Raw genomic sequence first — 21,898 nt, forward strand, 5'->3', positions numbered from 1 at the left:
CCTGCTTTCTTTCGTGATAACTTTAGCCAAGTCTCCTAAGACGGGTGGCTGTCCTCTAATGGGAGTTTACAAGATGAAAGAGTCGAAGCCACAGTTTGCTAAGTTAGTGGCCAGCGATTCAGATGACCACTCGTGCACTGAGTGGTCAGTTCTCTCGGTAGCATGCACCAAGAACGATCGTTTGGAGTTCCAGATGGAATGTTCGTCTGAGAAAAAAATTAAAAGTAAGTTTTATTCCACAGTCTAAAAAGTCCAAAAGTCCAACCGTTCATGTAGAATCATCAAGATGAAGTTTGCATAACAGAGAGTATTACATGTAATCATGGTAAAAAAGAATGCTGCACAGGATGTAACATAATAGAGAGTATTTCATGTATTAGATGTTCTTAATTTTGATTTTTAGATGCTTTAATATTTATGAACAGTAGAAAAAAATGAACTTTAGGTTTTGAAAGATTGCTCAGTGATTCTCTTTTCCTTATTCTAGAAATTGTAATTTTCATTCCATTTTTAAATTATACAACCGAGTTTTCATAACGTAAGTTTCTTGAAGTGTTTTTTTATAATAACCTGCTTGCCATTTCGAGGAAACCAGTATATCTGAATAAAAATTGTTTTAAAAATTTATTTTCTCTGTCTTTTTTCCCAGGTTTCCAATGTCATGGGAGTTGGAAAGAAAACGGGACACATTATCTCATTGCAAGCGTTCCAGAAACCAGGAAAAGATATTGCATGGTCCGTATATGATTTTTTTTAAAAAAAAGTCTAGTATTTTGTGGAATTAATTTAGTAAAAATATTTTCAAGAATACGAAAACAAATATCAATTGTGTCAAGCTGGTCGAACTTTCCGTTCATTAATGTGTTTGTTTTATAAAAGAAGATTGACTAGCATTATTAAAGCGATATGAGATACGTATTTTTCATATGACCACTTTGTATCGGTACTATAGAGTACTTTACCCATTTCTTTTACAGCGGCCAGGCATGGCTAGGTGATTAGGGCGTTCGACTCGAAACCTGAGAGTCGGGGGTTCGAATTCCCGTCACCACAAACATGCTCGCCCTTTCAGTCGTGGGAGCGTTATAAGTATCGGCCAATCATACTATTCGTTGGTAAAAGAGTAGCCCAAGAGTTGGCGGTGGGTGATGATGACTAGCTGCCTTCCCTCTAGTCTTACGCTGTTAAATTAGGGATGGCTAGCGCAGGTAGCCCTCGTGTAGCTTTGCGCAAAATTCAAAAACAAACAATCTTTTTGTAGCATATGTTTTACATGTGTTTTTACAGCCTATACTTTAACGTTTTCTTAGTATTCGTGGACCGAAGGCTGGTCCTCCACTTTGAAATGAGTACTGCAAAATTATCTTTCAAAATAGTTAAAGATAGTTTGATGGCAACGTTTAGGTTTAGCGTTCTCAAGTCTGCTGTTTAAACACTTAATTATATGCCTATGCATTAGAGCTCTATAAAGTGGTGTCGTTACACTGACAGTTAAAGACTGACACCAAAGGGCCGAAACTCTACGCAACTGAGAAATCATTAAGCCTAGCATGTGTTTACTCGTATGTAACGATATCACATTACAAACGAGGGCTATATGTTTTAAATTTAGATGTTAGATGTCGCTTTTAGCTGATTATAAAAAAAAAAAAAAAACAGTTCTGTATTTACAAAGTTTTTGTCTAATATTTCCCTATTTGTTTCCTGAGTCGTGTAAATAGATATTATGTTCTATTTAATTAATTCACTGCACTTGCTCTAAACATATTAAGTATTCCAGTTCATTTTATCCCACTTTTCCCATAGGTTGTAAGTCTATTAGTTTATCTTACTGTTAAATTAACGGTGGCCCTTTAACAACCACGCTTCTGAGACTTGTATAATATAATATCGTGTTTTGCAATAAATACTTGGAATGAGTTTAATATAACTGCATGGCGTACAATTTACAGAAAGATGGAATATTCATCTAAACAATTAAAAACTATATACGTACAGTATATTTCGTATATGTTATAAAACAGTAAAATTACTTCTTTACAACTTTAAATAATTATTTGCATAAATTTCAAGTGCATTTACTGAATGTCACCACTAGCATACAATACGACGTACCACTGCAGGATTCTAAGGTTCCCCAATGATTCACAGAGGTCTCAGCGTTCCAGTTAAGCGTTTCCATTATCTTAGTTACTTCTGTAGCTACCCAAATTAACCAATTATTTAATTCATTTGTCTGTTATAACTTCACGAACTTAATTGAATTCAACTCATTTTTTGTTCCTATGTTTATATTTTAATTATTTTCACATTTTTTTCTTCCTGTCATTTGTTGCCATTTTCCGAAATTAATTCAATTAAACCTTTTTAGTTCTCAGGTTTGAATTTTTCTTCCCACGTTTGTGTTGAAAAAGAGTATTTTGCAGAAACCCTCTATATGTTGTTCATTCAGTAAGTGAGAATTCGTAAATAAAATATGATACTTTCTACAAATCTTCAGGAAACAGGTCATATTTAAAAAATAATAATACCCAGATGCACACCCTGAGGATCCACTTAGTACGCTTTCAAAGGTTCAGGTCTCTAGACTTTTTCTTCTTGGAACCATCGTGGTTAAACACACACACACACACATGGAGAGAAGCTCTTTTATTTTTTTTATTATAGATTAAACATGCCAAGACTAGAAGATGAGGTAATTAGTGTGATATGCTTATGTGGTACGAAAATATTTATGTTATAAACTTTAAATCTTCATCGTCATGGGTTATCGTTTAACTCGGGTAAACTTTGTTGTTATTAATGAGAAAGAAAGCTAAAATCAACACTTTAGGTTTTCGTCGTTATGCGTCACTATTTAACTCACATCAACATGAAAAAAGGCCCGGCATGGCCAGGTGGGTTAAGGCGTTCGACTCGAAGTCTGAGGGTCGCGGGTTCGAATACGGGTCGCACCAAACATGCTCGCCCTTTCAGCCGTGGGGGCGTTATAATGTGACGGTCACTACTACTATTCGTTGATAAAAGAGTAGCCCAAGAGTTGGCGGTGGGTGATGATGACTAGCTGTCTTCCCTCTAGCCTTATACTGCTAAATTAGGGACGGCTAGTGCAGATAGCCCTCGTGTAGCTTTGCGCGAAATTCAAAACAAACAAACAAACAAACCTTACAAGGATACCTGTAGCTGTGTTTTTTCTCTCTCTTTACATTTTTAAGTTAAAATTACAGATAGTACGAATACTCTTTCACTTCTTTTCGATATTACATCATTGGTAAGGAAGGTAATACCTCCTTTTATATATGAAAGCCATCATTACCCTTACAATACTGTAATACTTTCACAGGCGTTGACAAAACGTAGTAGGTCAACACGTATGTCTTTCACAAAAGTAATTTGTTCTTCACTATATAAATAGGGAAATCACTAGGACAATAAATACAGTAAAACACTATATATGTATATTTGACTTTAGATGGGTCCGTTTTTCTTTTTGAAGTATCATTCTAACAAAGTGTGGGACCGAACTCCAAAAATTGGCGAATCATTGAAATCTAATAGGTTTATTTAATCGTGATCGAAATCATGGATATTATTTTGTTTTCACAATCACTTGACTTTGTCCATTACTGAATTAGTGTTTCCAACAGTAATCCAGCCTAAATGATAGGTTATAGTACTGAAGGAAAAACACCTGGTCAGTGAGTTGTCGAAGACAAAACGAAATTCCAAAACTGGATTTTACACGCTTGTTATTTCAAATTTGCATGTGACTAATTAGAAAGAACGTGGATAGCACATCAACATTCTAACGCTATTTTTAGTACAAATAATTAGATCTGTTATTATTTTAATACTGATTAAAATATCAAAGAATCTGGACAGTTAAACATAAATTCATTTCTCTCAAGATTATAAAATGTTCTAACACTTCGGTTTGTTCAAATACACGCCGTTAGAAGTCCCTCTGTAGGACAACGTTAAGTTTACTTACAGTGCTAAAATTTGGGACTCGATTCCTCGTGTTGAACACAACAGATAGCAAAACGTGGCTTTGCTCTAAAACAAGTTGTTGTTTTGAATTAGGCACAAAGCTACACAATGGGCTATCTGTGTTCTGCCCACCACGGGTATCGAAACCCGGTTTTTATGCGTTGTAAGTCCGCAGACATACAGCTGAGCCACTGGGGGACCCTGAAACAAGCAACTCAAAACAGTCGCCATAAATATGCGATTTCATTTTCTGCAGTATTTGTTATACCTTCAAATTGAGGTATATAAGATATAACAATTCAGTTGTCTATTCTGTAGACATTAATGAAAGATAATAAGTCGTTACGTTTTGCCATTTTAATCAATATGTATTTCGTTATTTCTTGGAATGTTAAGTGCAGCAGTCACTACTAGTCATAATTAATTGTTTTGTTACCGTCGATCAACGTTCATTCAGCTCGTAGGTTTAAATTAAAAGCTAGTCAAGTTGCAGTCACCTCACTGTTTACTTAAGTTTGTTGTGGTTATCTGTAGGCTTTCACGGAAGAAGACAAAGTACTGTACTTGTCCAGCAGTCCGCAAGCTTGTGTACGGACCGTGAACCTTGAAAACAATGGTCAAGTTGTGTTTAGCATCACGGATAAAGGTAGGATCTTTTACCTTTCTCAACTTAATAGGTGTTTCTTACCACTTATACCTAATTTTCCAAGTTCAGACATTGACTATATTCGTCCGCTTATAAAAGTAAGTCAAAGGCTATACGGTCATGGTAATGTTGACAAGAATGAGACACATTTAGATTTTTTATTTGGTGGAGGTATTAGTTTTGTTTTTACTTTTTTATCAGCTGTACAGACTAGAAAAAAAATTGAGTATTCTTGCTGAAACGTGAAAAGATAAAACCTGAATGATTTAGTTAACGTTCATAGACGAGCGACAACCAATTAGGTACGTCCAAGAATACTTAGCTATTAATGAAAACTAAATCTTAAATGTTATTCTTTAGTACTTACGGTTAAACTATAAATGTGATAAAATTATGCTAAAAACGTTCCAGTTTTCAAGTTCAATGAAAATTGTGTCTGTTACAGAAGTAAATGTATGTTGCCACCAAATATTTTAATTGAGAAACACTGTGTGTGTTTTTGAATTTCGCACAAAGCTACTCGAGGGCTATCTGTGCTAGCCGTCCCTAATTTAGCAGTGTAAGACAAGAGGGAAGGCAGCTAGTCATCACCACCCGCCGCCAACTCTTGGGCTACTCTTTTACCAACGAATAGTGGAATTGACCGTTACATTGTAACGCCCCCACGGCTGAAAGGGCGAGCATGTTTGGCGCGACCGGGATGCGAATCCGCGACCCTCAGATTACGAGTCGCACGCCTTAACACGCTTGGCCAAGCCGGGCCGAATTGAGAAACAAGAAAGATAGACAGTTGGAATAGTAGTTGGTTATTTGGTTAGTATTACTGTGCAAAAGAATATGTTACTAGTCAGTTTCCAAAGTGCGGATATTTGTATAGTTTACAATGCTATATACGAGAGGAAACAGAATTGTTGAAATACATTTTCCCTGAAACGTCTTTCAGTACTTGTTACGGGCTGATACTATAACACTGTCTGCATCGATAACACGTTTTTAGAAGTCGTCAACTTGCTTTTTGACCTCCCGGCCGCAAATACCAAAACTGGTTTCATTTTACGTAGTATGTTAGGCATTTATATACACAAGTATTTACTGGAACTTTATTGAAATACTTCCCTTGGAATAAATATCGATTTCAGCGAATCATGAAACGTTTTCTTAGTAACTTTATAAACAATTGTCAGATTTCTCTGTATATATATATATATATATAAATGTCAAATTGCTCTGTATAAACAATTGTTAGATTGCTCTTTATGAATAACTGTCAGGTTGCTATGTTTAAACAATTGTCCGATTGCTCTGTATAAATAACTGTCAGATTACTCTATATAAACAATTGTGATGTTACTCAGTATAAACAATTGTTAAATTGCTCTATATAAACAATTGCGAGGTTACTCAGTATAAACAATTGTCAAATTGCGCTGTATAAATAACTGTCAAATTGCTCTATATAAACAATTGTTAGATTGCTCTGTATAAACAATTGTTAGATTGCTCAGTATAAACAATTGTTAGATTGCTCTGTATAAACAATTGTGAGGTTACTCAGTATAAACAATTGTGAGGTTACTCAGTATAAACAATTGCCAGATTACTCGTACCTTCTGAAGATTAGTAAATAATGACAATAGAACAGAAATATGACATAAACCTTTTAATATGACGCAATTCTAATTATTATTATTATTTTAAATTTGTAACCTTCAGCGAGAAAACATCATATGGTTGCAATAATAACAATAATTATACAAAATAAAATCTGGATTTCCATTGCTACTTATTTGTTAGATAGAACAAGTAGTGTAAGCTGGAATTTTCCAGTTTTACTCCTTTAGATTATGATTATAAACGTACTGTTGTTTTAATCACAACGTACTGTTGTTTTAATCAAAACGTACTGTTGTTTTAATCACAACGTACTGATGTTTTAATCACAACGTACTGTTGTTTTAATCAAAACGTACTGTTGTTTTAATCAAAACGTACTGTTGTTTTAATCACAACGTACTGTTGTTTTAATCAAAACGTACTGTTGTTTTAATCAAAACGTACTGTTGTTTTAATCAAAACGTACTGTTGTTTTAATCAAAACGTACTGATGTTTTAATCAAAACGTACTGTTTTTTATTTTTTTCTGATAGAGTAAAAGCTAATCCTTGAAGTGACAAGGAACCGTTTTCAAAATATTTGGTAGTTACTAATAAAGATCGTGACAGAACTGTTGTAGCAAATAGTAATGTTAGGTTGCATATCCCCAAGTTTCTACCTTTTCACAAATGATATAATCAAGATACGTAAATATATATATATACATAAACATAGACAGTAACTGGTAGATTCTGGACTCTTCGACATATTTCTAACTAACCGATTCACTAACAATCTGAAGCACAGAGACCTCTAGGAATCGAAAAAACAACAACAAAATTTCCAGGCATTAATTACTACAACTTCACCTTCGGAAAGCCTGGAGAACCATCAAGCTAATATCATTAGATAGTATCTGTGACTCCATATTCAAATGTCTAAAGTTCACATTCTGTTCTGGAAAATACGGAAGTCGATACACTTTACAGCTGTTTTTATTACAAGTCGGACGTCCTTTGGAAGACCATAGAAGACTGACTGTATTCATATAAGGATAAGACGTAAAATACATAACTTAAAAGAAAGCTGTAGAGAAAACGTTACTAGTATTTTTATTTACTTTCTCGTGTATACAGAATTTGATAAATCAACCATCTAAGCTTTATAATAACCAGCTATATCACCCCAACCAACTAAACATTGTAAGGACGCTCTTTCATTCGCAAATAAGTGAATGTCCACAGATAGTACAAAATTATCACCTGTAAGATCTTATATTTTGTGACAGATTTTGTTGTTTTTTAATCAAAGTAACTAAGTGACTCTTGTATTTTCGTAGCATTACTTAGTCAGTTCCTTTCCTTACTATCATATATAACTTTTTCTCCCAACCTCACACTTATTCTAAAGAATATTTGTGTTACTAGTAAAATTATGTTTTTAATTTTAAAATTCATTTTTAGTTATTGTTAACAAGTGTAAAGCAGACAAACAACAAATTACTTATTGTTTTAGATTCATACGTATATTACTTTAATTGTCAATACATTCATACGATTGAAAAAATGACGTTTTTTGTCTTACGTAGGTAAACCCTTGTGACGATAGCAAACGTAAAAAAAAAATTGAACTTAAAAAGTTTTTGTTTTAAAATGAAGTTTACATTTTACAGAAATCCTCGATCTCTAATATATCCATGTTATATGTACTGCTTACACTAGCTTCAAGCACTTCCAAACAGTGTATAATATCTCTGGGAGCCAATAATATTTAACAGCAGTGATTTGTTAAAATGTATTAAAGTCATTTCACTTAAAGTTTCGAAACTGTATTCAAACTTATTTTTCCTTAAAATTAAAGTGTTTATATGTTAATCGTAGTTATATTTGATACTAGCTTAGATATCATGTTCATTGAGTTTCTAATATAGCGTAATTTTTATATATCGATCCAGTTAAATGTAATAATACGTAAAGTACCTTGGTGTATCATTAATAATGGTCGAGTTGTCTTTGAATTAATGCAATGAAAAACATGACAACTTTTATTTTTTTGCTCTTAGTTACAATTCTAATTTAGTAAATTAAAGTCAGAAAATATAATAGAGAAAATAGAGCGAATATGTGTACATACAATATGAAAAAAAATTACGTATTTAGATATAGAAATTTAGCTATAAATTATTTTAGCAAGGCTTAAACGAAACCACTGCTAAACAAACCACGAAGTTTCTTCAGTGCTATAACTTGAAGAAATCGAAATGATTTTCCTACGTAATTATTTAATTTGATTTCAAGAATTAAAATGGACATTTGGTTTTGATAGGTAATCGTTTTAATAATGTAACTTATTCACTGTTTATTCTTCAGAAGTGTTTCAAGCCCAATGAAACAAAATTTATAGAGTCATGTTAATTTCAATTTTTGTTATTTCTGCATTTAGGGAAAAGTATCCAGCCAGTTGGGTTGTTTTAGTTCTTGTTTTCATCTTTTTTAGGAACAAGATTATATTAAATAATAAATAATTATAATAGTTTTAAATTTATTATATAAACTCATTCGTTTATTTTTTAACTAAAAAATACGTACAAACCGAATAATGTTGCTAATTGATTTTCAGGCTTAAAAGTCGGTTTACTAAGTCATGATACGTTAATAACAAGTGAATGTATAAAGTCCGGTTCTATTTCATAACTTTCAGTCATTTTATTATGAAATTGTATAATACCTTTTTCTTGAATAATTCTTTAACCACCATTATATACATTAAGATAACGTTTTCATGTTTTCAGTTAAGGCATATTTCACAGCAGTTCACAGGATGTGACGTGGTAGTTTAACCACAAGCGTCTCCTCATAATAGATAGTTTTAGTTTACCTACGTCATTATCCTGAACACGAATTAGTCTCTAAGTATAAATTCTTCAGTTGAAGTTGTTTTGGTGTCCTTAAAATAACATATTTTACTATTATCGTTGTAGGTGGATGCAGTCAGACAAATGACGCAGAGGGAATAGATACATCGTTTAGTCACGTGCTCCTCGTTCTAGTTTTTGCTCACTTCCTCAATCTAATGCTGATGGACAACACAAGGCCTTCTCGGTGATGAAAACAAATAGTCCAATCATGTCGACCATGTCAACATTCTGTGGATGTAAGGCTGTGATCATAGAAACATTAGGCTGTGCAATTCCCAAAGTGTTTTGACCACAGACCAGCAAAATAAAAACATAACAACACACACAGAAATATTAACACATTAATTCATTGATCAAACTGTACGTTACTTTAAAAATCTTTGCCAAATCTTTATAAAAAAAAGTTGAAAATATGAAAATATTTGAAATATGCTAAAATTAAGTAACAAATACGCTATGAAACTATACTACAGTAATTGGTTAGAGATTTAAGCGTCCACCATTTTTAGAACCAGATACATATAGTGATAACATCTCATGCTACAATTGTTAACACTCCTACGAAAAAAATATTTACATCCACTAAAGTGATTTTGGGGCCTATCAGGCCCCACATATTTTTCCAATAGAAACACAGTGATTTAGCAACATTCATTACAAACAACTTTAGAATGGCTCTGACAAACATTTTTTTTACAATTTGAGCAAACAATTTTCGACTGTCTATCTTTAGATCTGCCGCACAAATGGCATCGTCCTCTTTTTGTCCTCTTTGCAGGCGGTTCACATGAGGTTGTTTTGTCATTATCTTTGCAGTAAATTTCTTTGATTTCAAGCACCGATTGCCGTATAAATTCTCTTCTGGCTCTTGATTTATGTTGACGAAGAAATTCTGGATGTTTTGTCGAGTATAGAACAAAAGCATTGTACGCAGCACGATCTAGAATGTTATAGAATATGCAGACTGACCAGCGCTTTGATCGCCTCTTTGTTGTATAATATCTCACCAGTTGATCGAGAGTGTCGACACCTGCCTTCGTTGCATTGTAAAGATTGACGATTTCGGGCTTTCCATTCTCTTCTACTTCACCAGACTGATGCTGAGAACTCAGTAGTAGCACATATTTTCCTGGTTTGTCTGAGTGCCTGAGAAGAGTGATGTCGTCATGGTAGAAAAACTTTGGTGATAACTTTCTAGATTTTGCATTTATTTCAGGAGGCAGGAAGGTTCTTGATTTCCGTATGGTTCCAACAAGTCCTGTTCTTTTTGTTCGTAGGTACTTGGCAAGTGTCATTGTTGTGAAGAAATTATCTGTCGTTATTGTCCTTCCTTTTCCAAGAAATGGCTGACTCAGTTCTCTGACTATTCGTTCTCCTTGATTTGTTTCTGTCGTATTTACAACCTTTCCAGTATAACTTTGAGCGTTGAGGAGGTAACTTGTGTTTGCATCTGTTAGGCACCAAATCTTTATTCCGTATTTGCCTGGCTTTGTCGGAATGTATGTTCTGAAGCCAACTCTTCCTTTGAAGTTACATAGTTGTTCGTCCACTGTCAGGTATTCGCTTGGGTTGTAACTGTTTTTGCAATTTTCAATGAAGGGTACTGCGCGATTTGTTCATCATTTTCGGCTTCAGAAGGATCATCATCACAACTTTCAGAGTAGTCTTCGACATTATCGTGTTCACTTTCATCGTCGGATGGTTTTGTCAGTAAATGTACAGCTTCATCAAGAGATATCATTTTTGACACGGTTTGAATATTTCAGCTCCTATATATATAGGATTTGTGGATTCTTCTAGAATATTCTAGAAGCTTCTAGAATATTCTAGATTATTCTAAATACTTCTGTAAAGTTTCTAGAATGTTCTAGAACAGGCGTGGGCAAACTAGGCAATAATCAGGACCGTCTAAAATTATTGTTGGAGTAGAGTTATTATCCTAAATATCCATCTTTTGAAAATAAGTTGTAAAATTAATATATTTTTACTATAATTTGCTTTTTTCGGTTGCCCAGGCCTGTTCTAGAATTATTCAGGAAATAAATAAAGTCATTTTTATGTTTTTTGATCTGGGGCCTAATATGCCCCAAAATACCCTTAGTGGATGTTTAAAAAAAATTTTTAAATATTATTTCGCAAATGTCTGAAAAGTCAAAATATTATTGCTCCTTAAAATATAAAGGGATAGGGTCAGTTAATGGCAATTTCATTTAAATACAAAATTATTAGCCTAATATTAATAACCTTTCAAGTTGCTCTGGGGCCTGTTAGACCCCGATTTTCGTAGGAGTGTTAAACAGTCTGGTAAGGTATTCTAGAATATGATAACAAATATATTTAAGTAAAACAACTATTATGAAAGATTTAGCATAAATTATCGGAAAATAATTAAAAAAAAACTTATAGATTCAGAAACTAAAGGATTTTCGAATAGTTGACTATTTTATTTTATTCCAAACTTAGAAAGGGTAATGTTTGCTCCTAAAAGTTCATTAGCCAATTATTCGAAAACGTTTGAGTTCATGGATCGTTTCAGTTATACGTATAAGTAGAAATATTTCGTTGTACGTTGTTATTTGCGAATTATTTGCTTTTATACGCTAATGGATGGACATTTTTCTTTCACAAATCACGAGAAATATCTGTATATGTAAATAATTTATATGAAAGAAACAACCAACAAAGACTAACCAACTAAAGCCAAGCTGTCGACGTTGTAGTGAGGGGCTACTGTTATTGATGTGGTTCTAAAATAGTAGCTCAAATCCAAAACATTGATCCATACATATATAACCGTGTTTTCAGTTCAGTTTAGCTATATTTTAGTAAATATCGGAATGGTTCGTATTCAAAACATTGTTTCATCTGTAACCTTCGTTTTTTTTATTTATCTAGTTATAGTAAATTCAGGGACGGTTGTAAGGCCTCATTGTTTGGGGGGGGGTGAGGAAACAAGTTGGTATTTTAAGGCCCTTAGGTAACGTAATATTTTAAACATAGCATACCATTGGTCAGTTGTGGCACATCTCAGCAGACATAAGTGGGAATGTATTTCCACTGTATAACAATGGATAACTTAACTTGTACGTGTTATTATGATTTAGACTAGAATTTGTGAGCCTCTTAATGACTGCTAGGAGACAATTGTCCCCATTTTCTTCTCTCCCCAACCCCCCACAAGCGCCATCTACATTAGTAATATAAGCAATTTTCTTTCCCTTGGCAATTGAAAAACCTTTTTTTTTTTTCGTACATTTTCACTGAGTAAAAATTGATTTATGAAAGAACAGATTCCTTCCCTTGGCATGGAGAGTGTCATAACACAAGTGATAAAGCTATAAAAGTGATTTCCTATTTTATATTAGTTTTAATTCAAATGTTACGTAAAACAAAACATTGTTCTGGGTAGATGGATTTCGTATGTATACAAAGTATTATCGAGTTTTAGTCATTTAAGTTATCTAAGGAGAGCGTAAGTAGTTTTAAAGTAACGCGTAAGTTGCGCACTTATTTAAACGTGTTAAACGTGGCAGTGTAACTGCTTGCCGTGTAAGGCTTTTTCTGTTCGTTGATATGATCAACAAGAGATATTTCCTTTAAAATTACATTACTGTTTTCAGAGAAGGTTTTACTGAGAGTTTTAAATATTTGTTGAACATGATAGCTGAACGACAAGTTTTCCGTATCTGGGAGCGTAATGGAAGTTCAGTTTAAAACACAATACGACAATAATTACAACTGGATGAAGTTGTACGTTATATATAAGTGATAACCCATTCCATTAATTACGGTTCACTCTAATATGCATTCATTGTATCCTAGTATACCAAAACCAGAATCGTATTACTGAAGGATCATATTAACCAAATTAATGTAAAAAAAAAAACAACAACCCTATTGTGCATTTAAGAAATGGTTATAAGAGTTAATATTTCAAACATTCTTACCCTCAGGGGTTGCATAATTGAGTCTTGTTGTCGCTCACGTAACTTCATTGCTGTTAAGAGTAAAATTATATATTCATTTCAACACATAATTATATTGTTCGTTTTCTTTGCTGATTAAAATTAAAACCGTCTGTTAAACGTTTGCCAGAAAAACTAAATATGTAAAATACATAATTCATATTTCTGGTTTGTTTGTTTGTTTGTTCTTTCTAACGTGCCTTGGGATACGCTCTCATTATTTTGTGGCTTCAAGTGTAGCTTGGATTTAACTGATTTAGCGTAATGTATAATGTATTATTATGCAAAGGAATTTTCTTGTTTGTATGTGAAGGGTAAATAAAACGTGTTTTCTTAGGGAGGAAAATTTGTCATTTAATTTATTAAGTGATATATTTGCTGTATACATTCCACCCCACCCACCGACCCACACTCGCACGAAGAAGCCCAGATATAAAAATACAGAAGCGTTCAACACAATTATATTTAAAAAGTATGGAAATACGGAGTGGAACTTTCTTTTTTCTTCTATGTTTAATATTGTTTTCAATCATATCAGTGTTTCAGCCCTTAGACACGCCTTCAATAAATACAGACGTATTGTACTGTTCGTTACTAAAACACTATTTTTCCGCTATGAAAGACACCGCAGGTGATTTGCTCATTTCTTAGAGATACATTACCAGTAAGGATACTTAAGTTTTACTGACGTTTAGTAATAATAATTGATTTATGTGGTATTTTATAATATTAACAGTGACTGCGAAAACGTTTTACAAAATGAAAAGGTTATTTTAATAACCCTTGTGTAGGGCAATAAGCATCGATGGTTAAGTTGCTTTTATTAATGACTGTCCAAACTGTCTGTCTGTTGGAAACGAAGTCATTGTTACAAACACTAAAAAGAATGTGTGTGAAAAAGTAGACAATCACATATGCATATGGTTGATTGATTATTGTTACGTACATTGATTTAAGTATGAACTTAACCTTTTGAATAAGCCATTGATAGATATATATCACGATAACAACATTCACGGGTGTCTCAATTTTCAAACGAATGTCTTAACAATTTATTGGACACTTATTTAATATACTGTTTGAAACGGTGTGTTTAAAATTTGCGCAGATATTAGCACTCGAAGAAACAAATGAGCTAATATTAAATTAGACCCTATACAACAGCAAACGAGATAGAGAACAAAGATAAAACTGTAACAACAATATTGTTCTAAAAAGAACAAAAATAAAACTAACAGCGATATTGTTCTAATGAGTGCAAAGATAAAACTGTAACAACAATATTGTTCTAAAAATAAAAATAAAACTAACAGCGATATTGTTCTAATGAGTGCAAAGATAAAACTGTAACTGATATTGTTCTAAAGAACAAAAATAAAACTAACAGCGATATTGTTCTAATGAGAACAAAGATAAAACTGTAACTGATATTGTTCTAATGAGAACAAAGATAAAATTGTAACAGGATATTGTTGTAATGAGAACAAAGATAAAACTGTAAGAGCGATATTGTTCTAATGACTACAAAGATAAACCTGTAACAGCGATATTGTTCTAATGACTACAAAGATAAACCTGTAACAGCGATGTTGTTGTAATGAGAACAATGATAAAACTGTAACAGCGATATTGTTCTAATGAAAACAAAAATAAAACTATAACAGCGATATTGTTCTAATAAGAACAAAGAAAAAACTGTAACAGCTATATTGTTGTAATGAGAATAAAGATGAAACTGTAACAGCGATATTGTTGCAATGAGAACAAAGATGAAACTGTAACAACGATATTGTTTTAATGGGTTGTTTAAGTCTTTGACTTTTACAACTCCACCTTGATGTGAGTGTTATACAATATAGTTAACCTAATCTTTTGGATTTGTAACAACAATTCTTCAGTTGGTGTTGTTCAAGATGCAGCTATGTTAGGAAAAGATTAAGTGGATTACATGTAATAACCATAATCTTACACAGAGACTCATATGAGACCTACATCTTCTAAAATACGTAACTAGACAAGAATTTGATGACTTCTTTATTGATTTCAAGAGAAAGTCGCTAAGAAAAATTCTTAATAAAATTCAATTATTTTACATACTGTTACCAGATTAACAAGATCTGATTAATGTTTTTTTAATTATTCAAAATTACTCTGATTTAAGTCTTGTTTTCTTTCACGTGCAATCTGTCTCTTAAATTGTGTTCTGTAACTCGGTTCTCTGAGAATAAAAATAAACTGTAATTCTTCAAAAAGAGCACGTACTTAAATAAAATTCCATCTTTATGAAATGTTGCTAGTAGTTTAATAATAATTAAACACAAATTTATTTAAAAGATAAAAAATGAGTCAGATAAATGGCAAAAATGATAACAAATAGAAGAACAATTTGTTAACGATTATTTTAATTATACTGAAGTTTTTTTTAATTGGACAACTATTGTATTTTTCGTGCATTTCAGTTGGCGAACCTACGCATATATTGGTTCTAACTTTTGGATAAATGAAACACTAAGAAAGATTTAGTCACATTATAACTGTTTTAAATCCTGTGTATGGGTGAACAGTCTAACTGAAGACTTTCAATCCGATAGGGAACAAAGTTCATCGCATGCCATGGGCTACTCTTTTTATCAACGAATAGTAGGATTGACTGGACCATTATAACGCCCCCACGTTTGAAAGGGCGAGCATGTTTGGTGGGACGAGGATTCGAACTCGCGACCCTGAAATTACGAGTCGAGTGCTTTAATTACCTGGCCGTGCCGGGCCCGTCCATGAAGTACCACTCTTGGTGAAACAAGTTGAAGGTTAACCCTATTTATTATTATTTCGTTTCTACTTAAGCACAAAGCTACGCCATAGGGCGTATGAGGTCTGTTAACTACAGGTATCGAAACCGAAGTTGTAGTGTTGTAAGTTCGTAGACATGTCACTGAAGGAGATCATTACAATCATATAATCAAAACTCAAACCAAAGTGAAATACGAAAACATTTTTGCCACCAACAATTAAATTCGTGAGGGGAAATTTTCGGTCTATTATTTAGTTTGGTTGTAACAAATGTCAGAAACATTACAGGACTCAGGTTGAACTGTATGACCGTCTTCTTAAACTTTCCTTTATTACAACTTTAAATGCTGTATTTGTTGTGTTAGGCTTTATTTTTAATTGTCATTGCGACTACTAATTTTCACATTCGTGTTATTTTCCAGAAAAATTAATAATTATAAGGCACTTTAGACCAAAGTTCATTGACCAAGGTGATGACCATAGTTATTTTCAGAAAACTTTAAAAATCGATACAAAAACTCATTTAGCAACAATTTTTTGTTTCGAACCTGAAGTTATTTATTTGATCTTCGTAGTTTGATTAGTTCAAGTGTTGAGAAGGTAATAAATATAATCAAATTACAAAGATAAAGTAATCGCTGTCAGGTCACTAATTTATTGTCATTAACGTTTATGAAACTCAAAAATATTTCGTTAAGATAAAGCTCTCTTAAGGCGTGCGACTCGTAATCTGACGGTCGCGGTTTCGCATCCCTGTCACGTCAAACATGCTCGCCCCTTTTAGCCGTGGGGGCGTTATAATGTGACGGTCAATCCTACTATTCGTTGGTAAAAGAGTAGCCCGCGAAACCTGTGCTGAAGTTTTTTAGAGTTTGAAGTACCATGAAGGTAACTGTACATAGTTTTTTTTTAATCGGACAACTATTGTAGTTTCCGTGCATGTTAGACTGTTAGGCTTGTTTAACAGCGGTGATGACTAGCTTTCTTCCCTCTAGTCTTACACTGCTAAATTAGGGACAGCTAAAATTAAAGCAATCTTAATCGAGTAACGTCTAACCCTAAATTGTTGGGTGGCTAAGACATTCGACTCGTAATCTGAGGGTCACGGGTTCGAATCCCCGTCACACCAAATATGCTCGCCCTATCAGCCTTGGGGGCGTTATAAAGTAACTATCAATCCCACTATTCGTTGGTGAAAGAGTAGCCCAAGAGTTGGCGGTGAGTGGTGATGACTAGCTGCCTACCCTCTAGTCTTACACTGCAAAATTATGGACGGCTGGCACAGATAGCCCTTGTGTAGCTTTGCACGAAATTCAAAACAAACTAAACCTAACTCTAAATAACACCAGTTAGATCTAATTCGATTACATCTTTCGGTTGAAATTGACTTATCAACAAATCGCTTTGAAAGTTTCGTTTATTCTAACTATCGCTTATAATGTCTGACGCAAACCTCTGAAGTAATTGAACATATTAAAATGTTGCCTCTTAACAACAATGTGTCTCACCTTCACGGTGATATTGGAGATTAATTCCCGCGATATATGAACTGAAAGACATTGAATTAACCATCCTAAACGTAATGTGTGCGTGTATTACACGATAATATACTTTGTTGTTTAGAAGACACTGAAAACACATTATTTGTTGACACTGAAATCATATTATTTGCCATGAACGAAGGCGATACTTTGTTGTTGTTGCTTACTCAGAGCAAAGCTGCAAAGCGGACTGACTGTCTGCACTCTGTCCACCACATGGAAGCATGTCCTTGATTGTAGTGTTATAAAGTTTGTAGACTTACCGCTGCCTCACCTGGCAATAAGAATATTTTGTTCTTTTTATTTACTTTCTATGATATAATATATTCCTTTTTACTCTCTCTCGCTGGTACAGTGGTAAGTTTACGGATTTAGTATGCCACAATCAGGGCGTTCGGTTCCCTTCGGTGGACTCACCAGATAGTCCGATGTGTCTTTGTTATAAGAAAAACAAACTTTTCTTTCCTTTTTTAAGAAGTATATAGTGTCCCTGTGTTACAAACCTGTAAACGTGATTTCGAACTTATCGCTGTTGGATGGTTAAAGTAATTTGTTTGCTTTCGTTTTTAACACAAAGCTACACAATGGGAGATCTACGCTCTGGCCACAGCGGGAAATCGATCTTTGATTTCAGCATTGTAAGTCTGTACACGTGCGACTGACCCTCTGGGGAACCAGGTAAAAGAGAGGTTATATGATTTGTTATTTTAACATATATATATATACACACACAGCGGGAAATCGATCTTTGATTTCAGCATTGTAAGTCTGTACACGTGCAACGGACCCTCTGGGGAACCAGGTGAAAGAGAGTTTATATGATTTGTTATTTTAACATATATATATATACATTTTGCTATTTTCCCCGTGCCTGCAACTGGAATAGTGACGTATAGGTTAGGACTGCTTGTTCTTTAAGTGTTCTTTTTATCCCAAATTTAGTACATTTATCTTTCTTGAGACTAACAAGAAATATGAAATATCAGATAGTACTGAGCTATACTGCAGATAAAGTAATACGGAACGGTTTTTTAAAGACTTTATCTGTCACTTTTAAAGGAAAGAATAAATAAAAAAAACCTTATTTCAATATGAAGTAGGCCCACTGATTTTTTTTGGGAAATTCAATCTATTTCATTAACGAGGAAACTTCTGTTGTAGCTGCGTGTTCCTCTTGTTACATGATTGTGTGATATAAAGTGACGGAAAATCCCACTATTTGTCTGTATAAGATTAGCCCAAGAGTTGGCGGTGGCTGGTAATACCTAACTGCCTTCCTTCTAGTCTTACACTGCTAAATTAGGGATGGCTAGCGCAGATAGCTCTTGTAGAGCTCTGTACGAAATTCAAAAAAACAAACAGACATAATTGTTAACATTTACACGCCTTCTTATAATCATGGCGAATTATTGAGAAAATATGAAATATTTTACATAGAAGTGTAATTGTCAAAACCATGAGAAAATTACAGATGGTACGTTAATTATGGGTGACAGTCGGAAAGGAAACAGTTCCGCTAATATGGATATATCTTGCAACGTTAATGATATGTTTTACGAGGTTGGTGTTACCATGAAAACAAATCCTAGAAGGGTCTCGCAGTGGTACAATAGCAGTTTGCTTGAGCCCATACTGCTAGAAATCTAATTTCGATGCCAGTGATGGAGAGAGTTGCATGGTCCTTTGTGTATTGCGCTTAACAACAACAAGAAAATGGATTCTACTGATGATGTTACGATTAATAATAGTTTCAAGAAACATAATAACTTTGATGAAGATGAAGACGCCTATAATAAGATTTGTTATGTAAAGTAAGCTTCTGAAGATAATGGGTCTCACAATAAGATTTGTAATGCAAAATAAAAACCTGAAGACAATGCGTCTCACAATAAGATTTGTAATGCAAAGTAAACTTCTGAAAACAATGGGTCTTACAATAAGATGTGTAATGCACAGTAAACTTCTGAAGACAATAGGTCTTACAAAAGAAGCCCGACATGACCAGCTGGTTAAGGCGCTTGACTCGTAATCTGAGGGTCGCGGGTTCGAATCTCGGTCGTACCAGACATGCTCTTCCTTTCAGCCGTAGGGGTGTTATAATGTGACGGTCAATCCCACTATTCGTTGGTAAAAGAGTAGCTCAAGAGTTGGCGGTGGGTGGTGATGACTAGCTACCTTCTCTCTAGTCTTACGCTGCAAAATTAGGGAAGGCTAGCACAAATAGCCCTCGTGTAGCTTTGCGCGAAATTCAAGAACAAACAAACAAACTTACAAAACAAAATCGGTATTTGATATTTACAGGTCCTTGCAGATGATATTCTAACCGAACGAAAAACAAAAACTGACGAACTTGCATCTAAGGAAAGTACACTGGGTTGAGTTGATTTCTTTCATTACGTATTGAAAAAACAGCAACTTAGAAGAGTATATTTAAAAATTCTATCGAGAACTTAGACGTGATCTCATTCACAAATCAGTCATAAAAACCAAACTAAATTTAATGGATAAAGATTAATTTGATACGCTAGAAGTTGTTTAACCAAATGTGGAAAAGAGAAAACATTTGATGAATCGTTTAGTGGAGAAAAAACATCATTAACGATCATGCGTCATTAGATAATAAAGAAACGGAAATAAATAGTTGATAGAAATTCTTAAAAATTGTTAGATTAAATGTGTGTATGCCATTAACAACTGGTAAAAAATATAAAACAAAAATATCGTGTGTAATGATCTATATACCTTAGACGTAATCTTGTAATAATTAAGCCTGAAATATCGTAAACATCAGTTGTATGGTCACATTGGTTTTGCTCTGTTCTTTTGTGATCCTAATTGTGTATCAAAATCTATCGGGTCAGAGAGGACATTTCGGCTAGTGTGTGTGTTCTTCTTATAGCAAAGCCATATCGTGCTATCTGCTGAGTCCACCGAGGGGAATCGAACCCCTGATTTTAGCGTTGTAAATCCGTAGAATTACCGCTATACCAGCTGGGGACGTTAAGCCTAAAAGGTGTGACCCTATTCTATGAAAATGATTCACTTATATCAGTGCACATATGTGTTTTGTGAAAAATCTGTACGTGATAGAGAAAAAACCCTGATTTCAGCGTTGTAAATCCGTAGACATACCACTGTACCAGCGGGGGATATATCCGTTAAACGTATATATGACATACCACTGTACTAGCGGGGGATATTTCCGTCAAACGTATATATTTGAAAGTTATTTCACAGTACTTATTTACCAGGGAAAGTGACTCTAATGCAACTAGAGATGAGAAAATACTGTACAACCCCATAATATTCTTTTTATAAAAACTTTTCAAAAAATCTTGTTTTTCAGCACAGTGCTACAAAACGGGCTATCTGTGCTGATCCCACCACGGCACTGAAACCTGATTTATAGCGTTATAAGCCTTCAGATTCACTGCTGAGTCACTAGGGTGGGGGGAATGTTAAAAGTACCTCAGATAATCCCTTGTTTTTGTAGTTCTCTTGATAATGATACTGTAATAACAATAAAGCAAGAATAATGTGATAAAAAACACGTAGGTCCAAGAAGTCTTGATAAATCTGAAATAGAAACTCTTATAACCCGAGTGCTTTTGGAAGGTGAAGAAGAAATGTCCACCTTTCGAAAGCACTCGGGTTATAAGGGTTTCTATTTCCGTTTTGATCAAGCTAGCTAACACTTGCCCAAGGTTATTATAGTTCCATGAATAGTAACGTTGAGACATATCTGGACTTGATCCAGTACCCATGTAAATGGTAAGTTATTAACTCATGGTACTGACTGGTTAATTACGTCGCAGTAATAATAAATATACACAAATTGTCTGGACGTACTTCATTAGAGTAATACTGATTACTATAAAATATAGATATCAGTAATATCGGTTATTAAGACGATTTAATGTGATCTATCGCCAGAGGTAATGAATAATAATGATTAATAATCAGTTCTTCCAGTATTGCAGAATATAATTATGAATATGAAATAATTATGGGCTCCTCCAGTACGGCTGTATCCACTGAAAGCCACCATCTTGAAATCAAGAATGTGTGATGTCACTTGCCATTTGTCCTATTACCATAAAATTCAAGGTCGAATGAACCAAATCGAATATAACAGCACAAAATGTGACATTAAACGTTCTTTATGTGACGTTATTTTAGAGTATACTGACTGACAGGCAACACATTACTCTGAAGTGCTGCGAATGGAAAAAAAAAGCAGGTGATCTCTCCAGGCTATCATCGACTCACTTTTGGGGGAAATAAATACAGGTGACGTTTTTATTGATGATATATCTGAAAGATTTACTTTTGTTAGCGTAACACAACTTTATTGTAACACGGTTTTGAAAATTTTGTTATTGTTGTGTTTCATAAGAGTACCTTTCGTTTTGAAACACAACCACTAACCACATAGAAGGTAGCCAGCAGTACCAGC

The 21,898-nt window shown here is 33.9% G+C and overlaps 1 protein-coding gene across 3 annotated transcripts in view; it reads left to right on the plus strand.

Moving 5' to 3' along the window:
- The window catches only part of LOC143229674 (uncharacterized), a 117,821-nt gene extending 104,364 nt beyond the window's left edge, over positions 1–13,457 (plus strand). For all 3 annotated transcript variants that reach the window (XM_076462359.1, XM_076462357.1, XM_076462367.1), the window contains exons 11-14: positions 27–224; positions 650–735; positions 4,525–4,636; positions 9,210–13,457. In XM_076462359.1, the coding sequence (XP_076318474.1) occupies positions 27–224; positions 650–735; positions 4,525–4,636; positions 9,210–9,334 (521 nt within the window). In that variant the 3' untranslated portion in view covers positions 9,335–13,457. The remainder of the gene's footprint in view (positions 1–26; positions 225–649; positions 736–4,524; positions 4,637–9,209) is intronic.
- The last annotated feature ends 8,441 nt before the right edge of the window (positions 13,458–21,898 follow it).

The sequence above is a fragment of the Tachypleus tridentatus genome, chromosome 1 (genome assembly GCF_004210375.1).
Source record: "Tachypleus tridentatus isolate NWPU-2018 chromosome 1, ASM421037v1, whole genome shotgun sequence".
In the NCBI taxonomy this organism is placed as follows: Eukaryota; Metazoa; Arthropoda; class Merostomata; order Xiphosura; family Limulidae; genus Tachypleus; species Tachypleus tridentatus.